The sequence below is a fragment of the Olea europaea genome, chromosome 7, assembly GCF_002742605.1.
Source record: "Olea europaea var. sylvestris chromosome 7, O_europaea_v1, whole genome shotgun sequence".
NCBI classification, from domain to species: domain Eukaryota; kingdom Viridiplantae; phylum Streptophyta; class Magnoliopsida; order Lamiales; family Oleaceae; genus Olea; species Olea europaea.
The window spans coordinates 20,652,465-20,662,201 of NC_036243.1; the positions used below are offsets into that span (position 1 = coordinate 20,652,465).

Genomic DNA, 9,737 nt, shown 5'->3' on the forward strand with positions numbered 1-9,737 from the left:
GGAATTGGTTTTCTACGTAACCATGGAAATTGCACGAGGGAGGAAAGGAAATTGCCAAGAAAATTATTGCCATCAAACATGTCAAAATGTGGAAAATCCATAGAAAATCGGTCAAATCAAATAGGCCCTAAAAAAATTTTGGACTCAGAGGTGAGAATTCTGACTCAATCAAATAAATTTCGAGATCTCTGTGAAATATGTTTTTGGATGAAGTTGACAAACTCTCAACCCCAATCGAAATATTTCAACATTAAAAACAACAAAAACAAATTATAGCAGTGTTACAATTAAAGTTTAGGAAATAATGCCATATGAGGCCAAACTGTTTATGTAAATTTACCAGTTTACAATAAAAAATAGAAATGTCCAAAGACAATCAAACAAATTAAGCATAAATGTCACAATTAAATTGAATTTAGAATTACATTATTCTTCTGAACATCTCCATATTCCTCAAACAACACAAAAGCATTACTTTTTCTTAATTGCTTTTGTTCCTCAAAAAATCTTATACCAAACACACAAATACAATCATTCTGCGCCTTTCAATTAATTTAACACCTTTTACCGAACAAATCTGCAATCTTTCCTAATCTCAGTTCCACCATTTATGCTGCTCATCTTGATCATGGATTTAACAAATGCTTTTTCAAATTCTTCTTGCAAACGGGCGAATTTTGCGACCAATGATTTGGTTCTTGTAGTAGTAAGCAAAGCTTGGTCTTAGGAGAAAAGACTTTTTCCCTGGAGAAGTAACTTGTAATAGGTGTTGTCAAATGTAGTTGGAGAAGAATCTAATCTGAATCCAGCATTTTTCACCTTGTTATGCGTGGGACAAATTTGCCTTAAACTTGCTGCAAAAGATGGATGAATGGATGGATCAATGTCTGTTGTGGTGTTGAAGTTGTGAATTCTGTTCTGGAAGGATGAACAATGAGAGAAACCTAGGGTGTGACCTCCTGCATGTACATGTCAAAGTAGATATTATTGTGGAGAAAATCATTTTATGACTAACTTTGTGAGTAAAAGGAAAAAGTAATTTATTTCCCTCAAACTCTACCATGAGCAAATGGACATGAAGTACCTTGGGTCGGAAATTAGAAAAGTTATAGCTCGAGTCTGAGGTACAATTTTCGATGTCTACTACGCAAACAAAATTGCCGCCGTTTGTCCCCAATTATTTAAAATTTATTTTTCTCCAAAACCATTTGAAACCCCAAATTTTATGAGACATAACTTTTTAACCACACATCGCCATCAACTTTTATCAAGATATATTAAAATTTTGATTTTAAATCAAACCAAATAGAGTACTTTCCATTTGTTTTTAATTATAAACTCGTTCTCAGTATAAAGTCAAAGCCAATCTTTAATTTTAATTACACATTTCGTAAAAATCACAGTTAGTACCATCAACTTATAAGCACAAATTGTTTGAATGCAATCTCAAGAAGATCATTTGGCTAAAGCCACTTGTAATCCTCCACCAGTTGGATTAATGGATATTCAGATTGGTTTCTCGAGAAATAGTACTTAAAGTGCATAGTTTTTTTAAAAAATATAATAATAATAATAATAATAATAATAATAATAATAATAATAATAATAATAATAATAAATTGTTTCCATGGGCAACGAACCATCATGACTTCTCCGACATGTAACGTGAGGTTCATGATTTGGTGCCACGAGGATCGGTCGAATATTCCATGCTGAAGGGAGAAAATTAGTTTGAGAAAGACTTTACAGTTACCTGAGAGTGCCACTAAATCATCCATAGAAAGGCCTCTCTGGGAGAAGCTTTGCTGCAATTGAGATATATTGAATGTTGGTGCAGGTAGTTGTCTGGTTTCGGTAGCTTTCGAAATTCTTCCATCTTTTCTCCCTTTCGGTACTTCCCAAGTAGGACCTCCTGTCTAAAAATGGATTTTAGTGCACTTATTAGTATGGGAGTTTCTCCAAAACATTCTCAATAGAAGTAGTTACCACAACTGCAACTGAATCTATGATCATCTTATTCTATCCAAAGACATGTTTGGAAAGTAACAAATGTTGTTACTTATGTTGCTTCCACCCCCCCTTCCCCCCTCCCCCTCCTCTTTTAGTGTTGTCTAATAAAAAAATGGTGTTCTGAGAATCGGGCTTAAACTTTTAGATGAGTTGACGAGTGGAAATCGAACTTACAAGAGAAACTGCATCTCTAGCAGCTAGAGCCAATATATCAGCACAAGAGACTACTCCAGGACATTGTGCCTCTACTTCCATTTTAGTATTGTCAATAACATAAAAAGCATGCAAGGAAATGTTAGGAGGGCCATCTTTTTCAGCTTTGTTCTTCCCCTTGGTGTTCAGCAGCACAGAAGCATCACAGCCCTTGAAATATATATAAATAAACACCATGAAAATTAGTTTGAAGATTAAAAAATACACTAGTAAAAATCATAATGGAAAATGTATACTCTAACGAAGCAGTCATGGAAGTGCATCCGAAGTAGAGCGGCTGGAACTGTGTTGTCATTCATCATAGCTTTCTTTACAGCTTCTTGTATCGTCGACTCAACCATAGGGCATGTTTGGTGGTAGTAATCTACACTTAATGCATTCGAATAACCCAATATCAAAGAAAATAGGAAAAAGGTCACTAGAGTAAGATAAGTGGCTGCCATAGTATAAGCTACTCAAATATATTCTGTCCTGATCAGTTACTGTAGGAGATAATGATGTCTGAATGGTATTTGTAGGAAACTCCCCTCAACCCACCCCACCCCACCCCACCCCACTCCCGGGGTATGTACGAATTGTCAAAGTGCATGGATAGGGTTTGTTAGCTTGTTTGGTGAGCTAGAACCATTAGATCGTTCGCTGGAGTTGTTAGAGAATATTCTTTATTTGGAGAAATAAAGCCATAAATTTATTAGCTAGTCATTTTGCTTAAGCATGAAGCCATGAACTAATTATATACCATTTTGGCTAATAAAGTAATCTAGTAAGAATCCACATAACTGGAAAACAAAATGATTAAGTTGGTATTTAGCAACTTTAATTGATATAATTGTATGCTTTACAGTTCTACGGCCAAATAATACTATGCATATTTCATTACTAATTCATTCTTTTGCACATTTACAGGAAAATTTAAATTATATATTAAAGGGTGGATTCTGTATATGCATTAAATATTGTCTCAACAAATCTCCCCACATGCATGCATATCAGATTAATTTTCGATCAAGAGTTTGATACGTGTATAAATTTCATAAATAGATGACGGCGAAACTTGAATTTCAATCTTTCGCTAGCTCTAATATTAAGTTCTTGTTTGAGCCTCATTTTTTCTATCAAAATATATTTTTCAACAGTTATTTGATTCTACTTCAAATACACATTTTTCAATAAAATAATATTATACGCAAATTTATGACTTTTTTTTTTTATTTAAACCATATATTTTTCACCTAATACCCTATTCAAAAATGTGTTTTTTGACAAGAATGAGAATCAAACAAGGGTTAAGTAAATCATCAAATCTAAAAGTTTAACATAGAGAACTTCAATAATATTCATTTAATCTTGTTGATCTTCGGCATTTTCAAGTGGACACAAATAATACTAGAAATTGGGGGGGGGGTAAATAAATTCAAATTAATTTAATTTATTTTAATTTTGACTGTCTCACAATAGCATCTCCTCTTCAATCTACACATCCTAATCTACAATTCAAAAGAATTACATACGATTTAATTTATAATTAGATATAAGTAAGCCGTGAATATATAAATAGTACTTATGACTCGATTAAAATGTATGATTAAACTTGTTTGTACTTTGTACAATCAATGCAAACTTGTTTTTACTTTGTAGAGACAAATATTATCTTAAGAAAACTCTGAGCTCCCTTGAGGAATTGTCTGTGGTATCCCGGAGAAAGATTAAGTGAAAACTGGCCAACAACCATGCATGTTGTCATTCCAAATGTATATAAAATAGTTGTTGATACATAATACATTGTTTCTACCAATCAATGAATCACAGATTTTAGCTGCATTTTCTTTTTCAGATATTGACATTTTAATTTTACGAGTAGATGAATGTATAATACGTTATTTTCTCTACATCAAAGCAATGATGGTGAAAATAAATGAAATAATCATATTAATATGTCATAGAATATCAGTATAATATAAAACTAAAAGCATTGAAAACACACAAATTTGTGATCGTAAATAAACAAATTATATGAGCCCAAGTATAATCGACTCAAGTAAAAGTATAAATGAGTGAAGCTATAATGGTTCAATACAATTGTTGACATACTAAAAGTGCAGTCCAAATTGAATAGCCCAAGTAATGAAGCCTAATTGGGGAATTCCCAAATCAAATAGTCCAAAAAATGAAGCCCAACTGAGCAATTCAAGATAAAAGCCCAGATAGGGTTATTAATGAATGCCGTCGAAGCCCATGAACACGGTAACATCATCACCCAAGCTTGCAAGAAGCCCAAGATCTGAGCGAATGAAGTGCCTTACAGTCGCCCAGAGCTATGACCTTGTTCTCGCCCAAACCTTTGAATCGCCCAAGATCTTAGCAAATATTAGATGTTATGGTTATCTAGAAGTGCAGTTATTAAAACAGTTATTGAGTAACCTTATCACGTTCCACGATTCAAGGAGTTCAGTTGAAGACGGTTGAACAACAAAGAGACTCGGTAGCAGTTAGAGACGGCAGTTCCACGACAAGTTAGCCACCAAAAAGAAAGTGAGTAGTTATAAAGCAATCAAGCAGTTTCTAAGCGGTTGATCACAAAGAAATCATCAAGGGAATATAAAAAGAAGAGAAGACATAGAGCAAAGAAAATAAAAGTATAAATGAGTGAAGCTATAATGGTTCAATACAATTGTTGACATACTAAAAGTGCAGTCCAAATTGAATAGCCCAAGGAATGAAGCCCAATTGGGGAATTTTCAAATCAAATAGCCCAAAAAATGAAGCCCAACTGGGCAATTCAAGATAAAAGCCCAGATAGGATTATTAATGAATGCAGTCGAAGCCCATGAACATGGTAACATCATCACCCAAGCTTGCAAGAAACCCAAGATCTGAGCGAATGAAGTGCCTTACAGTCGCCCAGAGTTATGACCTTGTTCTCGCCCAAACCTTTGAATCGCCCAAGATCTTAGCAAATATAAGATGTTATGGTTATCCAGAAGTGCAGTTATTAAAACAGTTATTGAGTAACCTTATCACGTTCCACGATTCAAGGAGTTCAGTTGAAGACGGTTGAACGACAAAGAGACTCGGTAGCAGTTAGAGACGGCAGTTCCACGACAAGTTAGCCACCAAAAAGAAAGTTAGTTATAAAGCAATCAAGCAGTTTCTAAGCGGTTGATCACAAAGAAATCATCAAGGGAATATAAAAAGAAGAGAAGACATAGAGCAAAGAAACCGAATCAAACACTCTCAAACAGAGAATATGTAATTTCAATTTCTTAGTTTAGACTTAAACATTTCTTTTCAGTACTCGTGTGCTTGCGCCCCTTGAAGGCATTCTGTTTAGTTGCAATTATAAAGTCATTGCCAATAAAACACCCCTTTTTGAGATTTTGTCTCAAGATGTTTGTTCCTTACACAATCGTCTGATCCCTTTTTAATTGTTAGCGACTATCCGCGCGAAATAACAATCGAACCCAGTTACACTCCTCCGCCTGCATTCCAATTCACCTACTAATGAGGTTTTTATCCTTTATATCATGCGTGAAAATAGTAAAGACCTTAACTATACCAATCTAAATATCTAATTTAAGAGATCAACTCGTGGTTGTTAAAAAAGCAAGGCTAAATAGAGAAGTCATCGGTCCTCGTGGACTGACTCATAACAACACATCAAGTATTAGCCTAATACATATTCGACTCCGCTTTAGATCCGACCCCAATCCATATGGACCCCACATGGCATTTGGCAGGTTCATTAGCTCCATTTTTAGGATTTGAATATTTTGCATTAACAAATCTTGCTTTAATACTAATCACAATGAAAATTCTGTATGTGAACCGTGAAATATGCTACTCATTATTCAAGAAAATGAAATAAAAAAACTCGAAATAAATTACTGAAGCTGCAGACGAAATTTGCTTCTAAGTTTGAAAAAATATTTATCTTTCAGTAGAGTTGAAAACAATGGCTAAATACAGAGTGTTAACCAATTTTCTGGTGGGCTTAAATTCAGGCAGGAATGTCGAAATATGCTACTCATTATTCAAGAAAATGAAATAAAAAAACTCGAAATAAATTACTGAAGCTGCAGACGAAATTTGCTTCTAAGCTAAATACAGAGTGTTAACCAATTTTCTGGTGGGCTTAAATTCAGGCACGAATGTCAAATACAATACTCTATAGCCCATAAACATTGGCGGGCTGCTTTCAGTAAAAGGATAAGCACGCCGCAGCCTGTAAAGCATGAAAGCCCATAACCTAAAACTGGATGGCCCATTATCAACTTAGAATTGGACAGAGCTTGAAAATGTTTGGCCAAAGCCCCAATTTGATGGGACAATGTTTAGGAAAGTTCTTGTTTGACCATCAGTGGTCGTGACCTTGAAGGATATAGATTGACCATTGAGGTAAGAATTGGATTGCCAATTAGCCCCCCAATTCCTAGACATAGCCATCCAGTCTGTTCTTGAGCCCTTGATTTGCACTGATTGAATAGATCCAGCATTTCCCACATTGGTTATAATTACAAGCTCAAAGTAGTCCCTTCCACTGATTGTGAACCTAACTCCACCGTGTTTCTTGCACGGAACCCTACATCACGTAAAAAACATGAATCTTCAGGTCGTGATACACGAGATATTAGTACGAGCTTATTATAAGGAGTTAGTAACATATATTAAGAGAAAAGTAACGAGTCACAACCTTTGATAGATGATGGGCACGATTCCACCTCTATAAATTCCAATTTTTTCCCAAGCGGGTTGAGCCATGTCGAAATGCTGGTGAGGTGGGTTGCACCAGCCTCCATTGTCACTAGGAAGAGCATAGTTTGGAGGGCAAAAGTTTGTAGCAGTAACAGTAACAGAAGTTCCTTTGATGCACCATTTAGGATCGGCTTTGTAATCACACATAATCTTGTAACATTGCCCACATGATGCTCCATCATTGAACAATGCAGTGCTCAATGCTGCAGTTCTAGTCCCATAACCAGTTGAATACAAGTTCCCATATCCACAAGCACCACCTGTTACAAAACAATTAAACAAAAACACGGGTTCTTCATTAATTAACGATCTTCCAGTAGATCTAGCACGAAAAAAAATGTGTTTTCGTCTCGTACCCATTGTCCCGGAAGCATCACTGCCTCCATAGAAGGTTGCGTGAGCTTGAGTCCAACCAGAAGCTGTAAAGGCACTGATCTTGATCATGAGAAAACAAGAGACTCCAATTATAAGATAGATTGGTAAAATGACATTTTTAGACATTTTTCTCTATGCGAAATGCAAGAGAGGAATGAGAAGAAAGATTAGTGAGTTTATTTCAGTTAATGGCTCTGCAAAACACAAACTTATAGAGATAAAAGAATTTATTTTCTGCTAGCAAGCTCATTAAAGTGGATTATTTATACGCTCAATGTCCACGTTAGCAAGCTCATTAAAGGAAATTAAAAAGGAGGCTTGCGGGACTTTTTGGCAAAGTAAAGCCAATAGAATTGCACTAGCTAGCACCGTCTACAACATTTGGATTACAAGAAATAGATAGATATTTAAAGATCTTAGCCACGCTCCGATAGTATTGTAAGACAGATTTCAAAACACAGGTTTACAAAGCTATGTTTACATTGTATTCTAATGTTTTGATTTATTTTGAGTCCCTAGCTTTGGGTCGTTAGATTGTGTCATTGTTACATCTTATAATTTCGTAGGAATTTTATAAGCTGGAGTATACCCGATGTACTTGTAAATGATTAAAAAAAAGAAAAGAATTTATTTTATGCAATGTAACAGCCTTTCATGTGAAACTGCAACTAGGATTTAAAAAAATAAATAAATAATAATAATAATACATCATTTTTTTAATGAATATCTTTATGAAGTCTGAAGAATTCTGAATCTCATTCAATTATTCCCATGTTCTTCTGTCCATTTCTTGAAACCACACATGGATTTCCCAACAGAAGAGCCTTGAATGGATCAAAACCCAACCCCAACTCATTAATTTCTCACATTCTTTTAAGGGATTTCTTGTTATTTTATGAAGGAAAACAGAAGATAATCAAATCTTGGAATTATAGAATATTTAGCAAAAATCAATTTGATGCATCTTTACATGTGCATTTCTTTGACCTTATATGAGACAAACCCACTATTCTTATTTGTAATGCACATGCCCTTGACATTATCTATCCGGAAAAATTCTTCGAATGTCATCAAGTTTGCAACTTTGTTTCGCGTTGGTCACTCTGCTTCCATTTGTTTTAATTTAGTTACCTAATTTACAATTTTTATTTGGTATTGAATACAAGAATAACCATAGGTAACCAGTAACTGCTACCTAATCCATTTTACAGAAAATAGATGCCAATCATAGGAATACAAAAGAACCAGTTGGTTGAAATGCATTAGAAGTATTCTCCACTTTATTCCTCTTTATTACAAAAAAGTTTTCACCATTCTCATAGTTTAACGCACATTGAGGGCCGATTGGGCCGATTTGACAAGATTTCTACTTTTATTTCTACTTTTTGAATAAGAGTTTCTCATAGAAACTTTCTTAGATTAGCTTTCTTTAAAAACTCATTTAGTCAGATAAAGTACTTTTAAAAATTATCCAAAAATCTTCAAAAACAATTTTTTAGTTTCCAAAATAGCTTTTCAATTTCCAAAAGCTTTACGGGCATATATGTTCGTAATTGCTCTCATCAGCAGAGTGATATACAAATTTGTTGAGGCTGTATTGCCCTAAATAACTAGGATATTTAACTCGAAAATTGCATATAACCAAGTTAAAACACACTTTAGCTGTACAATTTTCTCAACAATAAAGTGCAATATAGAGATTCCACAACAATAAAGAACAATAGAGTTTCCATTACGGGCTTCTATCTATTGAATGAAAGAGAAAACAAGCGAACTGTATCAACTCCGGGCTCTATAAACTAGTGGGCGAGGCATACGTGCTTTGCTTAATATTACGATAACGTGTAATATAAAATAAAGCTATTTTAAGAAATCTTTAGCTTTCCACAATCAAAATCAGCCATTCTCATCAAAATCCCAACAGTATATTTAGACAAAAAGGATTTCCTCAAGAAACTAATCACCTTGCCATTGCTCTCTTGTATCATTCCAACAATGTAGGCCGTGCTTATGAGACTAAAACTTCTCCATCTCCTCTCTTTTGCATACTTTTGCAGCCCCCCTTCCATTTTCACATATTCCCCATCTTCTTTATTGTTCCCAGACGTCTTTGTCAATAAAGTTTCAGCAAGGCATCTTGCAAGAACTACGCTATCTTCTAAAGCCGAACACCCACCTTGACCAATATCCGGTGTCATGGGATGAAAGGCGTCGCCAACTACACAAACATTGTCGTGAACAATATGTCCAAGTAAAATATTCCATGGTGATCTAAACTTTAGAGGAGAATAAGAAATGCAATCTAGCTCGGTTCTCTCAACAATATCAGATACTCGTTTCGGAGCATTCTGAATGTTGCTTAATACAAATTGCTTCATTTTGAGCGG

General features: G+C 34.8%; 2 protein-coding genes and 1 pseudogene across 2 annotated transcripts; all 3 read right to left on the reverse strand.

Annotated features, from left to right (window-relative positions):
- Nucleotides 1-403: 403 nt before the first annotated feature.
- On the reverse strand, nucleotides 404-2,678 carry LOC111397718 (peroxidase 64-like). The gene is made up of 4 exons (XM_023024713.1): nucleotides 2,460-2,678; nucleotides 2,185-2,373; nucleotides 1,754-1,916; nucleotides 404-959 (listed from the first exon to the last, which is right to left on the reverse strand). The coding sequence occupies exons 1-4, from the start codon at nucleotides 2,664-2,666 to the stop codon at nucleotides 724-726; spliced, it is 795 nt and encodes a 264-aa protein (XP_022880481.1). The 5' UTR covers nucleotides 2,667-2,678; the 3' UTR covers nucleotides 404-723.
- A 3,647-nt stretch (nucleotides 2,679-6,325) lies between these two features.
- Nucleotides 6,326-7,729, reverse strand: LOC111397374 (expansin-A11-like). Its single transcript, XM_023024271.1, has 3 exons — nucleotides 7,332-7,729; nucleotides 6,914-7,235; nucleotides 6,326-6,802 (listed from the first exon to the last, which is right to left on the reverse strand). The coding sequence occupies exons 1-3, from the start codon at nucleotides 7,474-7,476 to the stop codon at nucleotides 6,496-6,498; spliced, it is 774 nt and encodes a 257-aa protein (XP_022880039.1). The 5' UTR covers nucleotides 7,477-7,729; the 3' UTR covers nucleotides 6,326-6,495.
- Nucleotides 7,730-8,966: 1,237 nt separating this feature from the next.
- Nucleotides 8,967-9,737, reverse strand: part of LOC111398049 — an 11,932-nt pseudogene continuing 11,161 nt past the window's right edge.

Bases quoted from the DNA above. Each gene is read 5' to 3' on its own strand.
- LOC111397374 (XM_023024271.1), bottom strand. From the start codon at position 7,476: ATGTCTAAAAATGTCATTTTACCAATCTATCTTATAATTGGAGTCTCT. The intron at 7,236-7,331 runs GTACGAGACGAA...GTTTTGTAACAG, and splicing joins TGATGCTTCCGGGACAATGG to GTGGTGCTTGTGGATATGGG. The intron at 6,803-6,913 runs GTTGTGACTCGT...TACGTGATGTAG, and splicing joins GTGCCCATCATCTATCAAAG to GGTTCCGTGCAAGAAACACG.
- LOC111397718 (XM_023024713.1), bottom strand. From the start codon at position 2,666: ATGGCAGCCACTTATCTTACTCTAGTGACCTTTTTCCTATTTTCTTTG. The intron at 2,374-2,459 runs GTATACATTTTC...ATATATTTCAAG, and splicing joins TCCATGACTGCTTCGTTAGA to GGCTGTGATGCTTCTGTGCT. The intron at 1,917-2,184 runs GTAAGTTCGATT...ATCCATTTTTAG, and splicing joins CTAGAGATGCAGTTTCTCTT to ACAGGAGGTCCTACTTGGGA.